Source organism: Alosa pseudoharengus, unplaced genomic scaffold (assembly GCF_046254945.1).
Source record: "Alosa pseudoharengus isolate Yale_2024_CS ecotype anadromous, Long Island Sound unplaced genomic scaffold, YU_APseudo_1.1 YU_APseudo_1.1_scf_24, whole genome shotgun sequence".
Taxonomy (NCBI): domain Eukaryota; kingdom Metazoa; phylum Chordata; class Actinopteri; order Clupeiformes; family Clupeidae; genus Alosa; species Alosa pseudoharengus.
The window spans coordinates 10532332-10559852 of NW_027468689.1; the positions used below are offsets into that span (position 1 = coordinate 10532332).

General features: G+C 45.6%; 2 protein-coding genes across 7 annotated transcripts in view; one reads left to right on the forward strand and one right to left on the reverse strand.

Moving 5' to 3' along the window:
• apc (APC regulator of WNT signaling pathway) overlaps positions 1 to 24590 on the reverse strand; it is a 42115-nt gene extending 17525 nt beyond the window's left edge. Inside the window, exons 1-9 of one of the 6 annotated variants that reach the window (XM_076303110.1) lie at positions 24375 to 24590; positions 15609 to 15761; positions 5826 to 5928; positions 5353 to 5575; positions 4847 to 4955; positions 4321 to 4422; positions 3161 to 3244; positions 699 to 779; positions 110 to 208 (exon numbers count right to left, since the gene is read on the reverse strand). In XM_076303110.1, coding sequence (XP_076159225.1) covers positions 110 to 208; positions 699 to 779; positions 3161 to 3244; positions 4321 to 4422; positions 4847 to 4955; positions 5353 to 5575; positions 5826 to 5928; positions 15609 to 15743 — 936 coding nt within the window. In that variant the 5' untranslated portion in view covers positions 15744 to 15761; positions 24375 to 24590. Of the gene's footprint in view, positions 1 to 109; positions 209 to 698; positions 780 to 3160; positions 3245 to 4320; positions 4435 to 4846; positions 4956 to 5352; positions 5576 to 5825; positions 5929 to 8002; positions 8122 to 15608; positions 15762 to 15863; positions 15917 to 19588; positions 19882 to 23768; positions 24209 to 24374 lie in introns of those variants that run through there. The other 5 variants (XM_076303106.1, XM_076303108.1, XM_076303107.1 and 2 more) reach the window with 5 other exon arrangements.
• Positions 24591 to 25586: 996 nt separating this feature from the next.
• Positions 25587 to 27521, forward strand: part of epb41l4a (erythrocyte membrane protein band 4.1 like 4A) — a 46404-nt gene continuing 44469 nt past the window's right edge. The window contains exons 1-2 of the mRNA XM_076302601.1: positions 25587 to 26002; positions 26253 to 26398. Of these exons, the coding sequence (XP_076158716.1) occupies positions 26300 to 26398 (99 nt within the window). The 5' untranslated portion in view covers positions 25587 to 26002; positions 26253 to 26299. The remainder of the gene's footprint in view (positions 26003 to 26252; positions 26399 to 27521) is intronic.

A 27521-nucleotide genomic window follows, 5' to 3' on the forward strand; every position in this document is an offset into this window, starting at 1 on the left:
GCCAGTGCATAAATAACAGTGGACCGGTGATGCCACCACATGTGATTAAAACCCTTAAAGGGATCAGTGGATTCGGCACAGTTAAACTGACAGCCAGGGGAAGCTTTACCTTGGTGCCCAGATGGCTCGTTAGGCGGCGGGGGACAGAGTAGCTTCCCCCACAGCTCATTTCGCTGCCCGAGTCGTGGTCCGACCGAGAGCTAGAGGCCTGCGAGGGCAACAAACAAACAAACAAATAAATAAATAAATACCCTGCAGTAAGTTTCAGTCTCTTATGCAACACTACAGGAGCTTACTAAAAGGTTAAGAAATAAATGCTAAACGCTAGAGAATAGCATTATAAATGTTGCCATTTTATGAATTGGGTCCTTGGCAAAAGCCAATAAGGATTAACTGACAACAGGGATAAATACAGTATCAGAATGCGCATCTGCCAAGCCAAGTAAACACTGACTATGACACCACAACTGAATCATTTGACAGCTGGAAAACATGCAGCACGGTACACAGAGGTCTATTTGTTCTAAAAGCAACAGAAGAAAATAAGTTTTCAGGCATATACTGCGCATGATGAATGATGGCTTTTCATTAAAACTCCAAATGCAAGATGCAAACAGACAGCATAAAAAAAAAAACAATACCTACAAAAAACTACCACTTTCTTCCGGAATAGAACCATACGATTGTGATATATTTACCTGAGCGCAGCTTACATTCCCACCCGCTGAATCAGCTGATGTTTGTGCTCCTTCAGCTGTCCCAGCCGTCTCATGCTTGACCTGAGGAGGAGAAAGGGCAGGAGAAACGTCAGGAGGAGTGAGGGAACGAGGGAGGGAGATGGAGAAAAGGAGGGGAAGGGAAAGAGGGAATACAAGAGAAAGAGATGGAGATAGAGAGTGACAAGCGACAAAGATGGAAGAAGGACAGAGTGAGACAGAGCACCTCAAAGGACCATCGCGGGGCAGAGGACAGAGTCAGAATGAAGCAGAGGTAGAAAGAGACAGATTCATCCCGGGGAAGAGGGGAAAAAAGAAAGAGAGAGAGAGAGAGAAAGAGTGAGCATGAGAAATAGATTGAGAGCATGAGAGAGAGAGAGAGTACGAGAGAGAGAGAGAGAGAGAGAGAGAGCGAGAAAGAGACAGAGCGAGAGAGCGAGAGAGAGAGAGGGCGAGAGCGAGAGAGGGAGGAAGGGAGAGTTAGTCACCTGGAAGGATGAGCGGAGATGGAAAGAGGGATGGAATAAGGAGAGGGTTTGTGAAGGCGCTTGAAGAGGAGCTATTCAGTCGCTCAGAAGGGGGTGGAGAAGGAGAATCAGAGCGAACACAGGAGTGAAAGAGTGAGCAAAGGGGAAAAAAAGAGGTGAAGGGTGCCAAACGGATGAGGACTGAGAAGAGCGAGTGCAATTCAGACAGAAAAAATGAGGAGGGCAAAAAGTGACAGCTGAAATGGTATTAAAGAGAAAAGAAACAGAATTGCAGATGAATTTAACAGAGAAAGACACCAGCAATTTGAGAATATTAAAAAAAGCATGCGAGACAGAGATAGAGAGACTCAGTAGACTGCAGCAGCTGCAGAAGCATCAGTCCCTTCCTGACCTACATAAACCTCTCTTCCGCCTGCAGGATTAGGGGTCGGGGTGTGGGTGGGCTGAATTAAATATGTCCGATGACAGTTCAACTCGCATGCATAGAGCACATGCATTTCAAAGCTCAACACATTGGGTGTAGGGGGGGGGGGGGGGGGGGGGCTTGCACTCTATTACACAATCAAATGCACACAAATACTGAAACTCTGGCCATAATGGTATACACCCATAATCCTGTGCTCAAATGTATATCCAATAAATCACACACACACACACACACACGCACGCACGCACGCACACTCTCAACACATGTTAAGCAAACACACGCCAAGCCTTATGGTGTATCCAGAAGGTAGGTCACATGTCCTGTGTTCTCTTTTTGTCACATGACGAGAGCAACAGATTTCAGCCTTACACTATAAAAAATTGACTGCATGGAAGCTTAAGTCATATATATTTGATGATGCTATGGTGGGTATGAAAGCGGATGTGTGTTGGTCTCGCACTGGCACGTCTGAACACAAACACAATGATCCACGTCGTGGATATACAGCTATGACATAACGTTACAAAATAGGTAATCGTCTCGCCGAAATCGCAGAAAATCGTCACAAATCTCATCACGTCTGTTCAGCTGAGGCATTTATTACTAGGTTAAAATGAGAATGACACTGTGACAGACGGGAGCGACGCGCCGTTCTCTGAAATCAAAAGTGGAGCGTGCTGGATTAAAGTTAAGAAGAACAACAAAACAGCGGGAAAGCCGAATACTTGTGACTAAGCAGCTTAGGGCTGAGTAAGAGGACTTAAAAGCCTCCCTAACCACCATGGCCGCCGAACCAGTCCTCTGGCTCTGCTGGACACCCAGCATCACCACAGGACAGCAGCCATGCCACGGGACTCCATCATCACCACAGGACAGCAGCAGCCATGCCACGGGACTCCAGAGATTTCATAGCAAATACAAATGTTTGTGACTAACACAAGTTAGATCGAAATAAAGAGATGGGGTTGTGGAGGTTTTCCGCCAGCTTCTGATGCATTGCGTTCATTTATCTAAAAAAAAAGTCCGGTTTCCCCCAAAATGGCAAATTCCCCCTCCCTTCACAAAAGAAAATTGGCTTCCTGTGTGGAATTTCTGGACTGATTCATATTCCTGTGCAATTCCCTAAATACTGAACTCATTGCGCTTATCTAGTATTGTGCATACCTTCCATATGACAAACATAAAAATTCATCTCCGCCGTCAAACAGCAAATAGCTCTAGAATAAACAAACCTTTATCTTGCCCTGTTTGGGAAACTTTCGTTTTGAGACAATTTCCTCAGTCATAAAAGGTTAGCAACATCGAACACTATTTCTCAGTTTATGCCAGACGATCTTGGTGTGTGTGTGTGTGATTGTGGGTGTGTGTGAGTGTGAGTGTGAGTGTGAGTGTGAGTGTGAGTGTGAGTGTGAGTGTGAGTGTGAGTGTGAGTGTGAGAGAGTGAGAGAGTGAGAGAGTGAGAGAGTGAGAGAGAGAGAGAGAGAGAGAGAGAGAGAAGGGGGGGGGCACATATGTGCAAGAGGAAGTACCTCAGGCTCGGCTGGCTGAGACTGCAGGTGCTGGCGAATCTTCAACATGTCTTTCTCGATCTGCTGGATGCGCGCCACCCGCCCCTATGACACACACACACACACACACACACACACACACACACACACACACATTACTGACAGAGCCAAACGCTACATATTCCTCCATGGCTATGTCAGATATTTAAGCCACCATTATGTTTACGGAGGATGACATTTTTTCTCCATTTCTCTAGTATCACACCAAGCGAAAACACATGCACATAATTGCACATTACTGCAGGTGGAAGTGTACATCTTGTGGTTCACAGTTTCAGACGCAAAGGTTGTCTGATATTTAAATGACTTATTGTTCTCTGTGATTTATTATTGTTACTTTTAAGTATATTGTCTGGGCTTTTGACTATGTCAATGGGAGAGAGGAGAGAGAAGAGTAGTGAGTCAGAGAGAGAGAGAGAGAGAGAGAGAGAGAGAGAGAGAGAGAGAGAGAGAGAGAGAGAGAGAGAGAGAGAGAGAGAGAGAGAGGGTGAGTTCGGGAAATAACCGCAGGTCAGATTCGAACCAGGGTCCCCATGACCACTGAGGCCCAAATGTGGTTCGGTGATGCCGCTTTTGCAACAGCTCCCCCAGATTTAGCATCTTTGGCTGTGCCCTCGAACAGGACAATGACTGGCTAGCATACCGCCCTGTCCTAAGGCTTCTGTAAGTAAGTCCATTTTATTCTAAATGACTTACATACATCAATTCTTCCAAAGGGCCAATTTTCCCCAGAGGAAATAATTAATTTCGAGCCCCGACCAGTGGGCCACGACTGAAGTGCCCTTGACCAAAAGGCACCTAACCCCTCACTGCTCCCCGAGTGCCGCTGTTGTAGAGGGCAGTTCACTGCGCCGGGATTAGTGTGTGCTTAACCTCACTGTGTGTTTACTGTGTGCTGTGTGTGTTTCACTAATTCACGGATTGGGTTAAATGCAGAGACCAAATTTCCCTCACGGGATCAAAAGAGTATATATACTTATATTTATATACTTATACTTAAGTGCCTTGCTCAAGAACACAATGCCATGGTGACTGCCAAGAATTGAAATGAACCCTCAACTTTGCTAGCTACGGTTTGCCAGACCAACCCCACCGCCCCCTCAACCCCACCGGTCACTCACCTGCGCCCTCTTCTCCATGTCCTGGCACGTGCCCAGCTGCTGTTCCATGGCAGCACGGATCTGCCGAGCCTCGTACTCCAGCTGCCGCCGGGTCATATCAGTCTGCAGGGAAAACTGCCACAGAGGGGACAGTATTGGTCAGCCTACAGGTTACAACAGCTCCACTGCAACTAGGACGAGTGCATCACGACTCAACACACACCTCATGACACATTTACATATTGCAAGACAGCAGTGGTTCATGAATGGCACTAGTATAGTCAACCACTCAGTGTAACTACAGCTTCTCTGCTTTAGAGCATCAAGGGCATCAATTCCCCACAATTTATGTACCATAATTTCCCAACTATAAGCTGTGGTTTATACATTGATTTTGCAAAATTTCTTCAGCTATGAGGTGAATACAGGGGGGCAATTCATATGGTATTAAAATATTTTTTATAACTTGCATAAAACACTGTCCTGCGGCTTATACACAGGAACTTCATGCATATGAATGCATTACCATGTACACACAAATACTTACATTCTCAGTTAAGGGCAAGCTGTCAATTCTTTTAGTGAGGTTTTGTAACTGGGCGTAATACCAGTCTTTCTCCTTCTCCTCCTTCTCCAACTCAGCCACCAACAATGACCTGTGAGGGCCACAATGACCAATATAAGTATAAGTATATATACTCTTTGGTCTCTGCATTTATCCAAATCCGTGAATTAGTGAAACACACTCAGCACACAGTGCACACACAGTGAGGTGAAGCACACACTAATGCTGACGCAGTGAGCTACCTGCTACAGCGCAGCTCGGGGAGCAGTGAGGGGTTAGGTGCCTTGCTCAAGGGCACTTCAGCCGTTCCTACTGGTCGGGGATCGAACCAGCAACCCTCCGGTTGCAAGTCCGAATCGCTAACCAGTAGGCAACGGCTGCCCCTAAATGCCAACGAGAACAAACCCCCACTCAACGCCCAACTTAACACACCAAGCAACCCAGTAGTCAATAACAACTCAAAAAACCTCCAGTCCAGTTCCATGTACCTCTCTTTCTCCAGCTCCTCCAGGTACCCAGCGCTCTCTCTGCCCGCTGAGGGGGCTCCTCTCCTGGGGAAGGAGCCCATGGGGCTGGGGCTGGGGCTGCTGTCGGTGGAGCGGCCCGATCCAGAGGCCTGCGTGCCAGGCTTGGGCCGCAGCTTCACCCCGGGAAAGCTGTTCGGGTCCAGGCTCATCTCTGCACAGCGGGGCAGGTGTGACGGGTCAAAGCCTGTCAGCCAAGTGACGTTTTGGGTATAACGGAAACTGAATTATTTACATGCAATCATATTGAACAATGAACAACAGTACGCACAAAACAACATATGCTTACTTTGCTGCTTATTATTTTCACTACTTTGACTAGAATTTATACATCAGCATCAGGCATTGAATTTAACATAACTGGTTATTAATACTAATAGCAGTAGCAGGCATATATTATATACAAATATTTTTTTTAAAAACAAGCTCTGACACACCTTTGGATCCTCTACCTCTGAGTCTCTCTAGGTAATCGTTCTGTCCTTGGGATGATTCAGTGGAGTCTTCTTCAATGCTTCCTTGGAGCTGCTTAAGCACCTCCTGCAGGAGACGGACACAACAGAGGAGAGAAGAAAAGACTGCTTTATTTACATCCACTTCATACACAACTACAAAAATAGTACAGATACGCCTCACATGTCCCCCAAAACACACACATGAAAGGAAGGAACATATGGACAGACAACAGAAGTAACTGAGGAAGGAGAAACACACACACACACACAGAGTTGGCTATAGGCTGATGTCTCAGATCTGAGATAAGACATTTTCAGCCAGCCTTTGTAACCAAACACGTTTCAAGTACTTCAACACAAGTCAGGAGAGATTCATAATTTTGGTTCCCGTTCCCAGATGAGGTGCTGGCTTCGCGTGTGTGGCGGATTAGGGCTGTTCTGGAGAGCAGAGAGGAGCATCTAGGCCATCGACAGGGCCTTTGAAGTCCCATCAAAAACAGCCTCGCTGACAAAAGCATGAGCGCCTCTGAAGCCGAGATAGACGTCTTCCTGTAGTCGCTTTAATCTCCCCAGCCTGCGTTTGATCCTGCTCGGGATGCGGCCCTCGTCTCCCTCACCTCTCCTCCTCCAGCTCCTTCTCTGTGTCCCTCTAACATGTTGTTAGGGTGTATCTCAGCGCCCACCTATTCTTAATATAGCCCTCAACTACCCGCGCTCGTCCTCCTAAACATGCAAAACACAACCACCGTTTGCACCCACATGACTGTGTCTGCTTGACAATAAAGTCTGACTGAAAACACTGAATAATACAGACTCAAAAACACTCAGACATTGCTTGTACGTCAACACACACGCTCATCTTTGACATCTGAGAGAATCCCTGAAAGCTCCTCTTATTGATCTTTACCCCCCGCCCCCCTTTGGTTGCCCATAAAAACAAAACAATTAGGTCTGTTGACCAGTCATACCAGTGATGGTGCAAGTTGTGCTCGAAAAGGTATCAATAAAATTTAGGTTCATCACATACAACTGGATTCCCATCCTAGTCCATGGATGTTCACTACTGCTTATGAGGCAAGTGATGATGAAAAAGTATTATATTTCATGATCCACAATGGAGGCAAACTGGCTACACTTCTGTACCACCTGGAACTGCCTTTTCAATGGAAGCCAGAGGCAGAAAAGTCCGGTGGAAAAACAAGACGACGATATTGGCCTCCAACCAATCAAATCACACAGAGAGGAGAGTCACCATTAAGAAGATACCAGGAAAGGAAAGCCCAACGGGGGCCATGACATCACCTCTGATGCCTGGTGGTTCCAGTCGTTCATCACACTCGGCTCCACGTCACATCCACTAATGGGCAATATTAGTAAGTGGTGTATGGTCACCTGGTACAGTCTGGGGAGTGTTCAAAACCGCGCCATTGCAGTATTGGGTTTCTCCTGCATTATCGACTAACAAAAGGGGAAGAGTCTCAGTTTCCTCAACGACAGTTGGAAACTATATTCTGTGCATTTGTGTGTTAGGTGTGTAAATTGCCACACAGGTACTGAAACAAATGTTTCATGATATTTGGGCCATGATGACATATTTTTGTGATTATTTACATGATTTTACATGAAGAAAGTAAAACAATTTGCCATCTTCCCCCGTTTCATGGACTGGAGTGTGTGCAGCCATCTTGACCTGTTAAACTTGTTCTTGACTTCTTTTCCCAATTACTCTGTGGCTAGACAGCTAGGTCTTGTGCCATCGTATCAAGAAATACCATAACATGAAATGAATACATATAATACTTTACGTATGAAGATAACATTGTGCTGAAAAATGTATGTGTGTGTGTGTGTGTGTGTGTGTGTGTGTGTGTGTGTGTGTGACAGACAGAGAGGAAGGGGTAGAGATAGAAAATAACAATAACGAAAGAGGGACAGAGTTTCTACTGAGACTGGTTTAAGTGACTGCTACAGCAACAATCACTTCTATTATCAAAATCAAGACCCATAAGCCCAACATTTTTACATCACAAACAACCACAGACCACTATATCAAAAAAAAAACCGCTAAAAATAACCACAGGTAAAGTAGGCTGTATCTAGGTGTGCACATGAGAGCTAGCCTCCCTTTCACAGTCTAACCAGAGGAGAGCTCAGCTCACCTTGATCATTCCAGAAGAGCCCAGGAAGTCGTTTTACCATCGCCCACGAAGACACTTAATCAAATCCGACATTCGAACCTGACAGGAACCCATGTAAGCTGACTGCAAACACATGAACACACAGTGATGCCTGTGCTGAAGAGCAGAGCAGGATCAACATGGATCACTCTCCTCTGCTGAGAGGAAACACCAACTTCCTGTCAACACAGCTGCATGATTCACGGGCTGTCAGACTGTCCCTTTCCACTGGTCATCAGCATACACAAAAACAGCCTTTCTCTGTCTAATACAGACATATGTACACACACACATGAGAATCATCTGTTCTCCATCTTCAACACAGACACACAGAAACACAGACACACACACGCTCACCGCTCACATATCCTTGCACACAACTCTCATTTTAAATGACACACACAGACACACACACACACAGCTCACATTCACACACACAAGCTCACCGCTTACATATCCTTGCACACGACTCTCATTCAATGACACACACACACTCACACACACCCTTGCCTCTCTCTTCAGTGCTCTTCCTTATTCCGCGGCACGTAGCCTCTGACCTTCTGTTCACTCTGCCTCAGCTGACCGCTGGGCAACCAGGGGTCAGGCAGACGGGATGACAGGACATCACTCCTAATTTGGGCGAGCAACCATTAAGTGTGGACCACTAGACTCCCCACTCATGCTCCCCACTCATGTCTCTCCCTTACCAAACAATGGCACCATTAATGAAGGGAGTACGGCCATGTGACAGCCTACCCCACAAGCCTACTGAGTCACAGCTGAGACCCACAGCTGCATGGTGCATGGACAATTTTGGTTAATGATACCGACATTATCTCTGCTACTTGGCTGCTGTTAAAAAAAAGGAAAAGAAAATCTAACAATAGCCTACAAATGAATTTAAATTTAAATGCTATGGGTTCAACAACACAATCTAATGACCAAATTATGTGGTGGCGGTCATAATGGCGTCATCATACACAAGGTACACATGGTACACAAGAAATGGAATTATGACTAGCATCAAATCTTTGGGTAAAGAAATGTAGTTTAATAGCGACTCTTCAGAAATGAAATCTACGCAGCGACTCCACTGGACTTGGTGTTGATTGGGTCTGTGTGGGAGTGGATCGATGAGAGGCTCTTAGCGGTGGGGCGCTGGCTCAGGTTGCAGCCGGGCGAGGAGCAGTTCTGCTTCCTCCCCAGACCTTCCGCAGAGCCGCGCGGGTGTCCAGTAACAGTCTGCGCTCTCAGGAGACTGCAGCAGAACTTCAACTTCCCCTACTCTCTCACACACACACACACACACACACACACACACACAGACCTCTACAACTGCACACACCATCACCAGCACTCTCATTCTGTGTCACTGACACACACCATCACTTTGCCTGACTCACTCCATGCACTGCCCAGCACTGACATACCAAACGCACATACCAAACCATTAACACAGACAACATGACATGACCTGACCCAGTCACCCACACCCACCTCAAAATTCTAAAAAGCAATCACACAACCCATCAAACGCTAATGTACACATTCTTGTCCTTTCAACTTTTGTCACATACAGATATGTAGACACTGACACCGACACTGACATTGACTGACACACACACACACAAACAACCACACACACACACACACACACACACAACCACACACCTCTTAAAATGTCATACAATCCAGCCCATGGTGGAAATCAATGCCTTAAAAGTCCGGTGTGCTGCAGGCCAGGCGTTGGGCTCACTGCAGGGTTCTCATGCTCATGCAGCGAGAGTTTCATCTGACCACGAGCTACATCAGACCCCCTTGTGTGTGTGTGTGTGTGTGTGTGTGTGTGTGTGTGTGTGTGTGTGTGTGTGTGTGTGTGTGTGTGTGTGTGTGTGTGTTTCTAAGGGGCGATGTCCTGCTTTTGTGCTCTCCTGCTATTTAAAGGTGCTTAGAATGTCCTTGTGTGTGGTGAAAAAAAAAAAAACATCACGACACACATGTGGAACACAAGGAGAAAAACAAGCCCGGCACCATGGGATAGCATTAAGAGCAGAGACTTAAAGCCCTCAGGACCTCAAGACCGCTCTTGAAGAACACATCTAACCTATTTTATGTGACAGTGGCTCAAACCCATTTGTTTGTTTCTCAATAACATTCTAACTTTGGTCAAGAAGTGTCTGCTAAATGTAATGTAATGTAACATATATATATATATATATATATTAAGAAATTGTAGTCCGCACTATTTACAATGATCAGCATGGAGATTCAAAACAGCTTAGGACCATGTCAAACATTATCAGAGTGCAGAATGTTCTGAGATTTGTGCATGAGACGGAATGCGGTTATCGAACCGATCGCTTATGAAACGGCAGCATCAATGGCTCTGTGTGTTTGTCGCATAGAAAAACACCACAGGACACACACACACACACACACACACACACACACACACACACTCACAATGGGACCCTTTCGACGGCCTCATGGATGTGGACGCAGCATGTGCATTACACAAGTCTAGTGTCTCATCAGACTATCAGGAGCCATGCGAGTTAGCCAATGTGCCCACCAAGTCAGTCAATTAGCCTGGTGGTCAATGCCCCCAGCATCTGAGCAGCATTCACAAACCATCAAAAAGGCTGGGCTTGCACATATAAAAACTTGGTACATTCTGACATGAAGCAAACAGATAACAAGCCAGCATTACAGTTTTGACCTCTGGGAACCATTCTTTCATCATCTCTACGGTGACTTGCATACTTGCAAGTCGCCGTAGAGATGAAAGTAGAGACAACCGTAAAGACATTTTCAACCTGTTATTATAAACACAACAAGCCAGTAATAGTGCTACAAGTAAGGCAACATGGACATACTATCCATTATAAGTCAGTGGACTTTTCAGCTTTGACCCCAACTGAAGTGAAACCCCGCAATTAAGTGGGAGGGGAATGCCCACACTGGGACGTGTTTGTGTTGTTGACATCCTGCAGCTGTTTGGGGAGAGAGGGGGGAGAGGGAGAGAGAGAGAGAGAGAAAGAGAGAGAAGAGAGAGAGAGAGAGAGAGAGAAAAAGAAAGAAAGAGGGAGAGAGGGAGAGAGGTTTGGGTGTGTGTGTGTGTGTGTGTGTGTGTTAGGGAGAGGAGGGGAGAGTGTTCAGGAAATAGCAGCAGGATGGAAGTCAGCCACAATCATCAGGCACAAAGGGAGGAAGGAAGGAAGGAAGCGTCTCAAAAATGCACACCGCCAATCCCTGAGGGACACAATCAGAAAGGGGGCGTCCAGAATCTCCTTCAGTCACAAACAAAACAACCACTCAAGCAGTGCATAATGCAAATCAGAACAACACAGCTATATCCACAACAAGCACCTGAGCTCTTTTAACAAATGAACGGCTGATATTGTCCAGTCAATCTCTGGGGACAAACAAAATGACTGAAGTGAGCAAACTGACAAATCTGTCCCCTAAATGGCTGCATTAGTGCCCCTTGATGTCACTGCTGCCACTTCCACCAATCAGCAGCAGAGATTGGCCACCAGCAGAGGGCAGCAGAGCTCCCCAGTAACACGACCCTGTATCTGCCCAGTGATGGAGAAGAAAAGAGAAGAGAAGAGAAGAGAGGAGGAGAGGAGAGGAGGGGGAGAGAAAAAAGGGTGTTCTACAAAATGGTTGCTGCTGTGCCAGCCAGGTACTCAATCCATCCAAATAAACCAGACTGATTAATAATGCACTACCCTTCATGTTAAAACATAACTAATATATTATTCACCCTACCGGTCACATTAGTTATGATGCTATAAATAGACATGCTAAAAAGGAAAAGGCAAATCAGGCAAAATCAGGAGAGCTGCATTTCTTTTTGGGACTGAGCATGCCAACAACCTTCGTCTCAGAGCTGCATTTGTTTTGAGCCATCAAGCAGATTCCACACCGGGTGTCAGGGCTGCCTTTAACTGCTTCACCCCCCCCCCCCCATTTCATCTCCTGACTGCTGCACTGAGAGTGATGTGCAGCTGACCACCAGTGTTAGCATCATCTGGGTCACTTGGGATTGGCCCACTTATGAGGGAAGCCTCCAGCGAGTGTCCTCACAAACTAAACATAGCAACACCAATGGCAACATTCACATATACACACCAAGTCACACTCACTGCGCTCTAGATGGACATTGATTATCCCGGTTAATATCGGGTTTTTTTAAGTTTTCTGATTGAGCGTTGTGTGATGCTCTCTAGAAGCTTTGGTGACAACACTGTACTAGCACACTACTCAGTAACCAGGATACTAGTTTATATACAGTAATCAGGTTTCTCTGTGTTCTGCAAACGCCATATCCTAAATATGATCAAAATCGGGATAAGCCTCAGAACCCGAATACTTAAGTGCATTGTAAACACAGTCAATGATAAATACACAGAAATGGACCACAGGAAATATTGGCACAGACCCTGAACACATCAACTTTGAGTGACAGATTAAATCTAGCCTCACTCACACACACACACACACACACACACACACACACACACACACACACACACACACACACACACACACACACACACACACACACACACACACACACACACACACACACACACACACACACACACACACACACACACTTCACAAGTGCCTAGTGCTGATTTCGGTGCTTCTCACTGCCAGGCCCCTGGTACCCCTGGAGGGCCCCTCCGTACATTAGCAGGCAGGAGGAGCCTTGGAGCTCCCGGGAGATGAGGGGCAGCAGCCTCAGTCAATGCAGCAGCAGAAGCAGCAGCCCATGGCCCCCCTAGAGATGAGAGAGTCTGGCTCTGGGTCCCCCTGAGAGCCCCCTCTCGCCCCCTCTCGCCCCCTCTCACCCCCAGGTTGCCTCGCCCCAACTGAGTCACTCCAGCAGCATGTCTTTGACACTCATGCTCAACTGCAATCTCACCCTTTACTAATCGCCGTCTGTCAGTGAATTGAATTATCCCTCCAACACTACACCACTCAAGCGTTTGTTCCATCTATTACAACTTCACAATTGTATTTTTCTGTTGCCCTCTATCAGACTGCAAAACGAGTTGTCCCTTACTAGCTCCATTTCACTCTCAAAATAGGTTTCTCCCACCAATAATCTTTTGGTCTCTCACTCAAGACTGACTATCAATTTCTATTCTCTTGCTCTCTCTCTCGCATCACCCCCTTTTCCTCCATGCATCAGCCTAATGAGTGAAAAGGGAGCAGCACCACTGGTGAATAGTATCCTCTACAGAGCTGCTCCTGGGTGAACCACATGCAGGAGTGTAAAATCAGCCTTTAATGATGCATGAGAAGAGGTTGGGTGGGGGTGGGGGGTGGGGTGAGTGCACTGCAGGCGGCCGCGTTTGCGCGGTGCAGACGCGGTCATTTTAGGTTTCTGAAGCAGACAGGCGCCCGAGCATCAGGCGTCCGAGGTAGCCCTGGGCGGGATACTATGCTGTCTGAGAATCTTAAAGTGAGAGATAAGCCAAGTCGCCTACATTAGCAGAGTCGCATCCGCACCAGACTCACTGATCAAGATTATGCACTATAATATTTTGTCCCATGTCCTGTAATGCTTTTTTACACAATATTTTCTGTTAAGCTAAAACTTAAACTTAAAACTGCTCTTAGTGCTTAGCTGTTCATTTTTTAGCAGACCTAATTTCTAAAATGTGCTATCCGACCACAAAAATCATCCATATTTGATAAGAGATTCATTTTTGTTATTTTGCTCAAAGATCATTCTGATGCCATTTTAGGTAAAATGCTCTGTTCTTATCCTGACTGCCGTCTCTGTGCCGTGATTGGTTGCCGAGAGAACAGCCATCGCATGCATGTGCTTCCGCTTCAAAGCCTTGCCCCTAGCAACACCAATCCCACATCTCGACAACAGAGTGAATCGAACAACTCTCGACCTCACGAAAGGGAACGCGGAGGGAAAAAAGCCTCTCAACTTCACGGAAGAAGCCGGAAAAAATGTCATTCTGATGCCGCCAGCCAGAACAAGAGGCTGTGCCAGGCCACTGCACCCTCCTCCAAACTCCTTTTCACCCCCCCCCCCCAAAGGTTCCTCTGGCACCTCGGAGGGTTCTCAGCGTCTCTCTGAGGGCGGGGCTGACGTCCCTTCTTTCATCTGAGGTGGCAGCACTGCCTACCGCCAAGCATCATGGGATTGATTAAAAACCCAAGCTGAACCCAATGTGCCCCTGTGCTTTGCTCTGTCTGAGACAAACTCCCTGAAACTGCAGACACGCATACACACACACACACACACACACACACACACTTTATGCATTTTTCAGGGCATTTTTCAGGGCATTTTTCAGGGCTAAAATCAGTGTCACCCTGCTAAGCATGCAGCACAACCTCCAGAACACTAGGAGACGAGGGTGCAGAAGCGCAACCAGAATAATGATGAGGAAGGGACAGCGAGACTGTGTGTGTGAGATTGTGTGTGTGTGTGAGATTGTGTGTGTGTGTGTATGTGTGTGTGTGTATTCAAGACGGCAAGCAAGACAAATAAATTAACAGATGGAAAATAAGGAACACACACAAAAATCCAGACAGGAAAAGAAGATAAATAAAGGGAGAGTGTGATTCTGAGCGGTGGAGGACCTGGAGGAGGACCTGGAGGAGGACCTGGAGGAGAGGACGCGGACAGAGATGGAGACGGGGGAGGATTGTGGGGGAGGGGAGGGGGAGGGGCGCATATCTGAATAGAGCACGGCTGGTGTGAGCAAGAGGAGGACGCCTGAAGCTATACTCTGATTGCAGGCGTGCGTGTGTGTGTGTGCGTGTGTGTGTGTGTGTGTGTGTGTGTTTGCGTGACAGGAGAGGGTGGAGGCGTAGGGTACGGTATCTGGTGAAGCCGGCTGGCAGTTATTTAAACATCACAGAGAGGAGAAGCAGAGAGAGTATTTCGGGCCCAGGCAACCAATAATGGCTCCCCCCCTCTCTTCACTAATCCACGTTACATCACAGCTCCCCTCCTAATTTAGGTGAGGACTACTCGCAGTACCGCTACAAACTACAAACATCCCCGCCATGCCAAGTCCTACTACACTTGCATTACTACGGCGTAACAGGAATCGACATGGATAAAAACACAGCGACAAACACAAGTGGCAACACTTTAGAGATGCCACAGCTGCCAGTAGCATGGCATTCATACAATATAGCCTACAGAGATAGTCTATGATGGTATAGTATTCATTATTTGCTATCTGTGACCCAAAACGCCTAACGAGACTAACTGGTAAAACCCACTTCCATTATGCTAAGCTAGGCTAACGGTGTCAGAGAAGAATAGGGTATTTTCGTCCTATTATCCAACTCTGGGGCAGACGACGAACAAGCTAATTTCCTGAAAAGGTTTGGCATGTTCTTTTGAAGTGAGTGACATTTCAAGAAAACACAATGTCACAAGATATAAGAACACCACAGACAAACATTGATTGCCATGATTGACATTTGATTACCACATCAAGTATCTTGACTCTGTAACGCAGTGTGGTAAGCACCTTCCTGCACTCTTCCCATCAGTCACACTATATGCACATCCAGCCAGCCCTCTCCAACTCACTTTCATATTAGATGCCTCCGTCTCCAGTTTGGTGAGGTGGTTGGAGTTGTCTTCAAGCTCTTGTCGCAGGTTGGAGTTTTCCATCTTCAAGGCCTCCACTTGCATCAACAGCTGATCGTAAGACGCAGCTGCCATCTTGCACTACCTCTTGACCTGGGGAAATAAATCAAGAGATAGAATCCTTTATGTAAGAAATGATGTGATCATCAAAATGAGCAAACACAGGCAGTGCCTACCAAATAGACCTCAACACACCAAAATAAAACGGTTGAATCTCCTTGCCAGTTTCAGTTCAGAACAGATCGATAAACATACCCCATCATTAAACAACCAAATTTAGAGCCCACAGATTTAGACTTCACAAAGCTAACTGATCGTGTCTTCTCACAGATCTTCTGACAGCCAGAGGGCTTCACAGGGAACAGAAACTACAGGAGTCAAATGACCCGTCACATGAAGTGGGGCACCAAACAGGATGGACGAAAACTTAAAATCATCCATGGCTCAGGGATAAGAACGGCAAGCATTCAGTCACTTCAACGAGCCCATTCAGTCATTTCAAAATGCTAGGCACATACATAATTAATGGTGACCAATACATAATTCATGTCACAGCACATTCACAGACAACCTTTAGTTTATGTTGGTTAAGTGAAACTCTGTTGTTTTTCCCCCCACCAACCTAAATCTAACCGTGCCTGGAGCAGGGATTTGACAGAACATGAAAAGAACGTCTAACCGAGAGCACAGAAGATGTACACTAATGGCTCTTTCTATCCACACAGCCAGCAGCTATGCAGCTCCCTGTTCCGACAGTGAAAGTGGATTTTCTCTCTGCTACTCTCTGTAGCTCAGAGTCCTCGAGGAGTGTGCGGGACTCATATTTCATTAGGCGGTGGGCCGTTCAAACCCAGGATAGCCTGTGCCATTGCAGGCCCTTGTGACTCATGCGTCTTCAGATCCCGAGACAGCAAATCGCCTTGTCTTGTTTTTTCCCCCTCTCCCCTTTAAAAGACCCTAACAGACCCGAGCGGAGCCCGGAGAGGCAAGGGACAACGTGAAGAAAACTCAGAGAGACGGAGGAGCACGAGAGGTTGAATAAGCACGAGAGAGAGAGAGAGAGAGAGAGTTAGAGAGAGAGAGAGAGAGAGAGAGAGAGAGTGTTAGAGAGAGGGAGAGAGAGAGAGTTAGAGAGAGGGAGGGAGAGAGAGAGAGAGAGAGAGAGAGAGATAGAGAGATAGAGTTAGAGAGAGAGAGAGAGAGAGAGAGAGAGAGAGAGAGAGAGAGAGAGAGAGAGAGAGAGAGAGAGAGAGAGAGAGAGAGAGAGAGAGAGAGAGAGAGAGAGAGAGAGAGGGGCGTTTATTTTTAGATTCATTAAAAGGCAGCAGCACAGGGCAGGGACTTCACAGGGACAGAAAACTCTCCCTCACCCTGCTGTCAAGAAATCAGCACTGACATGAGTCCAGGGGCCACTTGACGCTGCTCTCTCGCCTGTGACATCCTTTTGAAGCTCTGAATGCAACTCATTATTAGCCACTGACATTGACTGAAAGTGCTTTAATGGCATTGAGGCCTAAATTATCCATGAGGCTTTAAAATCAATAATCAGGGAAATAAATCTCAGCTTTTCAGGGGGGGGGGGGGGCACCTTCTGTATGACCTGGTTAGCCAGAAGCGTGGGGAATGGGTAGCAACCCTAAACTAACCCTAAACTATTAGTCTGTGCACTTTTGATGTCATTTATCAGGATGTCTATGACCAGGCTAACAAAAGAATGATTGTGCTGGAGTTAGTTCTGAAAACAAAAAACTCAAATTTGGCACAGCTAATTTGACGGCATGACCCCGATCAATAATCCCCCACTCCTCATCTGGGTTATTGTCAACTGCTCCGGATCCAGAGCAGTCGGGTGGCATGCCGCTGCTATTGCACATGACTGTGACAAGCCACAGCACTGGGGACGCGGATGCATGCTGCGGACTGAGGGGGAAGGAAGAGTGCTGCGAAGATTTGGAAAGGAATTGCGGAAATCTGATTAAACTGCCCTGGAGTGACTTCCTCCTCTGCCCGATCTCTTCCCCTCTCCCCCACCCCACAGATGGGCGGCTGTTGCTAATGTCCACCATTATGCACCAGTGCTTAATAAGGCCTGCCATTTTCATGGTCATCCCGAATTTGGGCTCCATGCACATTCTTCAGCCCATGTTTTCAGTGAAAGCCCAGGGACAGTGTGCGTATAAAATCTAGGGTAATGTTACAGGAACTGTGCCACTCCACAGAACAGAGGCTGCTACAGCTATGAACACGGCCATGTTTGTGAGCCTGGGCTAAATTTAGTCATGTGTAATATCATTACAGTTTCATACAGTGAGCAGAGACTCCAGGTTCCGCATAACTGCATTAACAATTACATCAATCCGTGCATATTTTCACAATCACATTTTCAATTACATTAGTGTGCAAGATAATTTCATTGCTGCAAGGTTCAAAACCACGATGTACATAGCAGGCAATTCCTGACAAATCAATACCTTATCAACGACCACACTCTCTCTCGCTCTCTCACACACACACACTCAGTATCCAGCTTTGATATCTGCCTACTGAAAGAACTGTATACAAATACATTGCAGCAACAATGCTGGTAAATCGTTAAGCTGATCAATGCAGAAAATGTGAACCACTACTAGATAAAGATGAAACAACTTGAGTGATGGCACTGCCAGCCATCACCAATTCAAATTCAGTACATTTAGCCTGTGGCAAACTAAGGCTTGGAGGAGGGAGGAAAAGATAAGGAGGAAGGGGCTGAAAGACAAGCTGGAAGAGAGGAGGGGTGCAGGGCTGCCTTATGAATATTGCATTAAGGTTCCCAGAAATGGCAACACCAAAAAAAAAACCTCTTTCTTCCCAAACCTGCCATCTCGTTATCGTCATCACAACACAGTGTGATTTTCTACTTGCAAATGCTAGTGTTTCTCCAAACCTTCCATCACCAAAATCCATCAATCTCCCATCCTCCTGCACAAGAAAACGGGGAGCTTTTGTGTGGTCATGACTTAGCCAGTGCGGCAGTGTATGCTATGCTATGTGTGTAGGGGGGAGTGGGAGTAGGTGTGTGTCTTCCACCTCACCCAGTTTTGCCAGAGGCTGAAAAGCCCTGCAGTCAGCTGCTTCTAGGTAACACCACTGACCTTCTCCGCTCCACAATGGCACAGCGGGCAGCTTTTTTCCCCCTCAATTTAGCCCCCACTGCCTGAGCCCCCCCCTTCAGCTCGACTATTCACGCTGGCGACTAACGATCTCGTCCACCAGCCGACACAATGCACCGCCTCTCCCCCCACCGTTACCCGCGGAGACGCTCACTCGGTCACCGTGGCCACCATGACACATCTGCTTTTTGTCTGAGCATCACCGGTTGAAAAACCCAGACAGCGTCAAGCCCCGAGGACCAGCCCCTCTCCTTCCTCCATCTTTAACGAGGACATCAGCGCTCGCACAGCCTGACTGCCATTTGCTCTACACTCCTATACCGCCATGGTAGCCCTGCTTCATCTTGCCCTTGCACTGCTCCTTAGCTACAACAATACCACCCTTCTTTTTTTTGTGCAGCCTTCACAAAGCTCACAAATGATGAAGCAAAAGAAAGAGAAGCCATCAGATCCATGCACATCCCCCTCCTCTACACAAACACACACACACACACACACACACACAAACATACACCCTCCCCATCTCTCTCTCTCTCTACTCTGCTCTCTTCTCCTCTCACCAGCCAACCATCAAAACAAAAGGCTTATCCGCAGCGCCTCTCTCTTCACACACACACACCATTATTCCTCCCGTTCCCCAGACCGGCAGCCTAATCCACACCCAGAGACAAAAGCACAAAAAAACCTCGCGCCTCGGTTTTTGTGCCCATTTTTTGTTCAACACGCAATGAGGGGTGAAAAAAATGGAGAGAAAACACACAAGCCTACCCCATGACGGTACCAGTGACAGCCTCCATCCCATCTCCCCCTCAACTGTGTCAGTCGCAACAGCACATCCCTGCCTGCCCGGTCACATGGTGCAGACAGTGGCCAATCGGAGGAGGAGGAGGAGGAAGTCGGGCCGGTGGTGCAGTGGCTGACGCTGGCTGGCCTGCTTCCAAACCGGTACCCAGCTGCTTCCCTCAGCTCATTTCAGCTCTAGGGGGGCCAAGGGAGGGGTGAGATGGGAGACAGAGAGCCAGGCAGGAGCCCACCCCCCTTTCTCTCTCGCACAGAGCATACAGATGAGGGGAGGGAGGCGCTGGTTAGGGGGGGGGGGGGGGGCAGCAGGTCAGAATGCCGGAAGGTCAGACCACCAACAGAGAAAGCTCAGAGATCAAGTCAATGCCAGAATTTCATATTCAAACTTAACGAGCGCCCTCCGCACACATGCCCAAAAGGGGGAGAGAGAAAAAAAATGACCTCACCCATAAAGTATAAAACAAGACTGGGGCAAACTAGACCACCCCACCCTCTTTACAGACGCCGACCCTGTTAATCTTCACATGACCCACAATACCAAAGGCAAAACAAAGAAGAGTGTGATTTTTCCTGCAAGATCTTTTCTAACTTGATAAGACACAGTCACATTAACCTTGTGACAGCAGGCAGGAAGTTAGCCTATAGGCTTTCAGACAATGCGGTGCTCAACATAACGCTGCCGGTCAGAAGCAGCACAGGCAACACTATCAAGACTTTTAGTCACTACATAAATGCACAAAAATATGAAAACCAAGGAAATGCTATCAATTCATGTCCATGAAGCTCATAAAAGATGTCGCGAACACTGTACAATACACAGTGACTGTGCAGTCTCTGGATTCATTTTCTAGTCCTACCCATTATGTTTACCTCTGAAGAAGTCTGCCTCACTGCATAATGCAGTTTCAGGGCTTTCTTGTGGTTCCTCCCAATGTTGTTTGCCCACTGCAGTAAGGTCATGCTGAAACGCACAGGCCTGCAGCCCCTTCATCCATCACCAGGTAGACGAACAATATGGTGACGCAGATGAAAACAACAGCTCATGGCAACTAGCCCATGTGATTCAACAGAAATAGAGAAAAAGCACAGTCAAGCTTTCAAGCCTAAAAGCAATATTGACATTGTTCACGTCCTTGCAACATCGACGACGTCATCTACTTTTAACATGAAAGCAAACTCTTGCATCATTTCAACACAGTGAATGGTTAGTAAGATCGACCAATGTCATCTCAACACCTAACATACCATCAAAATCAATTTGCTGTTATAAAATCAACTTGCCAACAAAATCATTGCTTTAAACAAACAAAACAAAGAACTGCATAATATTGCTTTGACTAGCCTCTGCTATACTCAGCTCTCTCGTTGTGGACGAGTCGGTGCAATTCAAGATGACGGAGACACTACACCCAATAGCCGGGCTATTCACACTTAATAAATCAGATATTAATTCAAGTCATTACTCTTCAACTTTCAACAAGGGAACTGAGGAAGTCCTGATTAATTCCTCCCTCTCCCAGCGACTCATTAACAGGCCCAAAGAATTTTCCTAACTCAGTTAAGGATAAAACAGGGTTATGTGAAAGCGTTCTTGTCAGGGCTTAGCCTGGACCTATATCATACACAGTCCTGCTGCTGGTGATTCCCAAAGAGATGGGGGGTTTGAATGGACGGCCTGTATCCGGGATGTGGAAACAGCAATTCTGAATGTTGTTTTTTAATGCAAATGAGTTTGGGGAGTGGAGGGTGGGGGGGGGGGGGGTGAAAGACATTGGCAGGGACTCTTGTTGGCCAGTTCTCCGTCCTTCCCTGTGCCTCTTCTCACACATTCTCCTCACTGGTGGGAAAACTCTGGACTCCAGGCAGGCTCAAAGAGAACAGCAGATCCAGCCAAAATAGGTTGCAAAGCATCCATTAAATATAATTTAGAATGAAAACCCATCTCATCTAGGGAAAGCACTACCACAGACTACAGCATTAGTGGAGGTTATAGGCCTACTACAGTTAAAGCCTGCAGCTATATGGGATATCAGAAGAGTCATACAGGTATGATGATCGACACTGACAAAATATGTGACATAACTGACTAGTTACGCAGGATGCGTAGTAGGATACCGTAGGGTAGAGTACAGAATTTGAATCTCATAAGGACAACCACTGTCTCAATACCCCACCAACAGTGATAATAGATTCAGACAAAAGATAGCTTTCTGTCTGAAAGTTAGTGTGCCTTATCAGCATATCATGCTATGCACTTTCGTGTTATAACATTGCAGAATTCTCAGAAAATGTAGTTTAATCACAGATATTTTGCATATTTTAGCCGGTTTTAGAGTTTTGAATAAAGACAGAATTGTGTGGCAAATTTACCCATCCCCTAAGTGAATTCATAAAAGACACATGATTCCACCAAAGTATGACAAACACTAGGTCCAGAACTACCTTGTAAGATGGAGCATGAAGCACAATGAGTAAAAATCACTAAGAATGTAAACTTCATTACATCCTACATGTAGAAGCTATTAGGTGTCCATTTATGAAATAAAACAAGGAAACAGACAGCAAGTGTCACCATGATATGACTGCATTGGCCAGCTATCTCTTTTTACTACAAAAGTCCATACTGTCTTTTTGAAGGAATTCCTCCCTGTGCTCTACACTGACAAGCCAAATTATGGACATGAGGTTTGCACACCTGCAAACTTGTCACCTTTTGGCTACAGTCACCGTTTCTATGTTAACCAGGGTAGTTGAAGTGAATAGGGTTTTGTATGCAGTCACCTTTTTCACTACTTCAGAGTTTGCATGTCTGGGTTTGATTGAATAACGGAAGTGCTTTCATTTTCAAAGTGAACCAATTCTTCAACAATCAACAAAAGCAGGTGTCTCTCCATATTTCCCCGGAGGTGGATATTTCTCTTGTTGTAACCTGTACAAAAATATAGGAACAACTTACGGCACAAAGATGACACAGTCATCTGCTGAAGAGTCAAAGCCCACATTTGAACTCTCAGGCCTGCAACTAAAACTCAGCAAGCTAAGCAAGATAATTAAAATGCCTCTGAAGATGAAAACAAGTTGACAACAGCACATCTAATTCTGAATAATTTATTTCAAAATGTACAAAATCATAACCATCACAGCCAGAAATATCTGATATAATTAAAAACACCCATCTAAATAAACTTCACAACCTCCTCACAATCGCTAATTATTTAACCCCAGAGCAAAAATGTAAGCTCAGCATACACTACCTGTCCAATTCTGCTTATTCCACAAACACCTCTGAGTATGTCTGCCAGTCTTCCAGTGCAGCACTCATTCCACGACCTACTTAAACAGAGATAATGCGCTGGCCTTCTCTCCTAGCACAACAGGACTTTACCACCAGTGACATGGAACAGGGGAGAGATACTAACCATCACACTCGTTTACCTACAGGTAAACTTGTCTTTAATTAAGACGACTGACAAAGACAAGTGTCTGCATGAGTCGTGTTAACCTCACTAACCGAGATACTAAGAGATTAAGAAGGTGAGCACCTTCTGTGCCTCAACAGCTGTTCATCAGTGAAGCACGGTATCATCACTGCCAAATCCAGAAAGCTTAGCCGATCTCTACAAAGCCTAAATTCTGTGTGTCCTAAAAGAAAGTCAACATACTTAAAGAATTAGGCTACACCTGGAAAGGCATAAATCCTGTCGCTATAACATTTGTCAAACCCAAATGGCACTTGCCATTCAAGTGTCTCGTAAAAAGTTTTAAACAAACAATACAACTCAATCCAAATAAGGCCAAAAGGCAGATTTATCTTGTGCAGTGTGTGTGTGTGTGTGTGTTTCCCTGAGGGATTCAAGTCTATACAGTAGTGTCTAAGGCTCTTGAACAGAATGTCTACTACAGTGCCATCTACATTCAAAGCACACCAAACTACAAACAGCCTAATAGCCTAATTTAGTTACTGGATAGGGAATTCTACATCTCAAAAGCAATTGCAACTCTAAATCACCACCTGTTTCGAGATTTAGAGTTAACTAGGACACCGTTTTACTAGAGCTAGTAGAGTGAAATCTGGTAACAGTAACAGAAGACTCACGATGATACATTTACTCGTGTTGACACAGAAGTTGGAAATATTGCTACATACCTTGCTTAGCGAGCGAACAGCAACAGAAGATTGTTACATTGTTGCCACAAATCCTGTGCTCAATTTGTACGGGCAACGTATGCTACTATCGAGGAGATGGTCCGCTGAGAACAATATCAACCGACTCCCGAACTTATAACAGGCCTATTATTCTCACAACCATCGACCCTATTGTTTGGGTGAGAAAGGGAGCATGGTACTACGTTCCTCTTATTTTCAATGACAACACTGCCTTTCTTGCTTGCTAGTTAGCCAGCTAGCTAACGTTAATGTTCAAGTTTCCACAACCACGGGAAGGTGGCCAAAGTGGCGTCCCTAGTACTGTCTGCGTTCCAGATATAGCTGCTGTTGGATGTGCTAACTTAACTTACTTGCTTGCTTTGCTAGATAACTTACCGCCAGCTCAATGCCATACCACTTGCCCTAAAATAGTTTATCGGAGCTTGTAATTATACCAGAAGTGCTCATTTTTGGTTGGAGACACGAGTATGTCAGTCCAATGTCTTGTAAACAAGGGGGTAGCCAAGAGCTGGGCTAGCTCGCTCGGACTATCCTTGTAGTAGCTTGCTCGATCGCTTAACACTGTAACATTAGGTAAATTCTTACCTGCACAAAACATTCGCCTTCCTTTTCAAGTTGATCCGTCTCTTGCTCTCAGAGGGTCTCTGACCAGTGGAAAACTTTACTGGTCGTAAGGACTAAGGCGCCATTTATCTCTTTAAAAACTTAATCAGCTCTTGAAGATGCCAACAAACTTTTTCTTTTGTGTCTCCCACCGATTTTTTTCTCCCTCGGACGGCGTCTACCTCCCCTGTTACGCCATGTTGTGTGTTCCGTAGGCTCGCGCGCATGCTTGGTGCTCATATGCGGAAGCTGCGTCCAGGAGCCCAGGTCGCGCGCGCACTGCCATAGGCAATGTGCCCATATATCACCACACTGCATCATCGCAAAAAAGAAGAAAATATCAACATTATTATTATAATTTAAACATTATTGTTTATTATTGTTATTACTATTATTATGATTATGATCATTAGCATATTATTATTGCAATGTGTTCTATCTGCCTTCATTGCTATGACTCATGTCAACGAATTAAGATGCACAATGACACCTGTTTCATTATTAAGGATATTGCAGATAGTTGATAAATGTTTATCTTTGTAAGCTTGCTTTGGTCTGCTCTAGAACCATGTCAGGCTTGAACATGTGGGGGGCTTGAACAATGGAATTTCGAAATACAGAATTGTCCCAAGCAATTCAAATGATCCAAAGTAAAGGACGTCTTACGAAAATAAAACGCTTTTTACTCTCCGTAAAATGATGTGATGCATCTAGAACGAAATGCCACTATATTCCCTCTGCTGTAATAAAATGAATCACCACTTCATAGAAATGTCCAAGTGAGCTGTATGAATGTGAACGCCAGAGGTCAGTACAATACCAGAAAAGGTTATTGGAGACTATTGGAGATGGCATTTTGGTGAGACAGAAGTCTTCAGAGATAGGCTACTCGTCATCAGTGTGTGAGTCAATAATGAACAACACGGTTTATAATACACATTTATAATCAAATGATCAGACATATGTTTCAAGTGAAAGAAAGGAACGGAGATAGGGAGATCGCGGACTAAATGAACATATCTGAACATATCGCTGAACTTATCATAGATATTTTTCCTCCGACAGGTGGCAGGAACGTCGCGTGGTGCTACTGGTCCGAACTGGGGAGATGGTGAGGGCGGAGTCACTGGACTGAAGGCTGAAGGCAACTGTGTGGTGGAGACACCGACACTCCGAGCCAGCTCCCTAGCAACGCTCAGTGCACTGCTGGATAGAAAGAATTAACTCTGCCGACAGGTTTTGGTCCAGAGATGTGTTACTTTTTCTCTGTTCGGAGGACATCTTAAATGCCGAAGATACTACCTATTTCGGGAATATTGTCTCAAAAGGATTTTGTGGGGCATCGGGACGCGTGAAGAATAAAAGTTTCCTTTGGAAAGTAAAGAAAAACGCACTAGCCTATTCATGTGCCAACCGGACACAGAGCTATATCAAAAACAAAAGTAATCCATTTCGGACGCAGTGCAGCATAGGCTATGCTGTATTAGTCTCCCCGGTCTGATAACATGTGTCAGACACTTGTTTCCAACAGTAGGCACTTCCATCCCAAATGAAGACATCGTGGTTGAAGAACTGTGACAAAGGCGACTCTTATTTCGACCACAACTAAGGTGATAAACAGACGTTGAAAATGCCAATGAATTTATTTTTTGAGCTATCATTTAGGCTATTATTTCTCTTGAGGATGCTATGTTATGCCGATATAACCTGTTTAGGCCGTATTGCAGTGATAAGCACTTCACTGCTCTTGCTAACTGGGCGTGTGGTCCCAGTGATTTCTGTTACGCACGCAGAATAAATGAATGAATAGCCTACATCACAATCTGCATAGTATTTTAACCCGTAACATCCGTTTTGTAGGAGCTGAGATATCTGCAACTTGCGTGGCTCGCTTGTCAAAACCGGAGATGAGTTGCTTCTGTGCGGTCCAAGAGGAGTTTTATTGCGAAGTGCTCCTCTTGGACGAAACGAAACTTGCTTTGACCACTCAGCAACAAGGAATCAAGGTAAGGCAATGACACTGGTTTCACCATTTCTGTAATTGTTTCAATCCAATGTGTTCGAACCAGGAGGTATCATGCTCTGTTGATGGATTGTGTTCCGAGAAGAGATTGTGGGAAATAGATGAGATAGGCTATTGCAAATAACTAACTAATGTTATCAATCCGATTAGCTGATTTAAATAAATTAGGAAGATTATATTTTGTTTTTCTCACACTCAAGATGAATTGGCCCCTGTGGAAATTTCTGACTAAGACCCTATTTGAGGAATGCACAATTTAGTCAGTGCAGGCTTCTACCAACTACTCTTGACTCTTAACTTCTCCCAAATATGCATCTGAGTAGAAAGTGGCATTACAGCAACTCTTAGTGATCATCTTCGCTCAGAGGCACGGAATACATGCTTCGAATTCTTCCTCGTGTGTGGAACAAAGACTGAATGTATCAATATCAGAAGTGTCTCTTCTCTCGTTTCTCCACCCCTGGGCAACATGAAGTCCTGTCAGCATGACGCACACTCAATACAATAGACTACTGATTTGATTTAAGTTTCATTAACGGGTGTTGCATAGCTTTATCTGTATTTAATCGAAAGTTTGCAAATCTCTTGATTTATGAATAATTCTGAAAGAGGCGGTGGAAGTACAGTGAGTGCTATGAATGGTGATGAAATAGCTTGTAAAAGAGGATATTTGTGCTCACTGAATCTTCTAGGGATTTATGTTATGTAGGCTACTGTACCTATCTTCACACACACACACACACACACACACACACATTAACAGGTATTTATAAGCACACACTACACAGATATTTATAAGCACACCCTTTGATACACACACACACACACACACACACACTAACACAAAAGTAAGAAACCTCAGAGATTCTTTGTTGTGAGGTTCTGTGCCTTTAGAACTGGAGGCGGGAGAGATCAAGTTGCTCATCCGTTTTTAATGGTTACAGAGTCAATGGCAGCACAGGTGGGCCACTGGGCAACTTCTCTGAGCTCAGTACAGCTCCATGGAAATGGTGTGTGTGTGTGTGTGTGTGTGTGTGTGTGTGTGTGTGTGTGTGTGTGTGTGTGTGTGTGTTGTTGTTGTGAAAGATAAAACACGACAAGGTTTT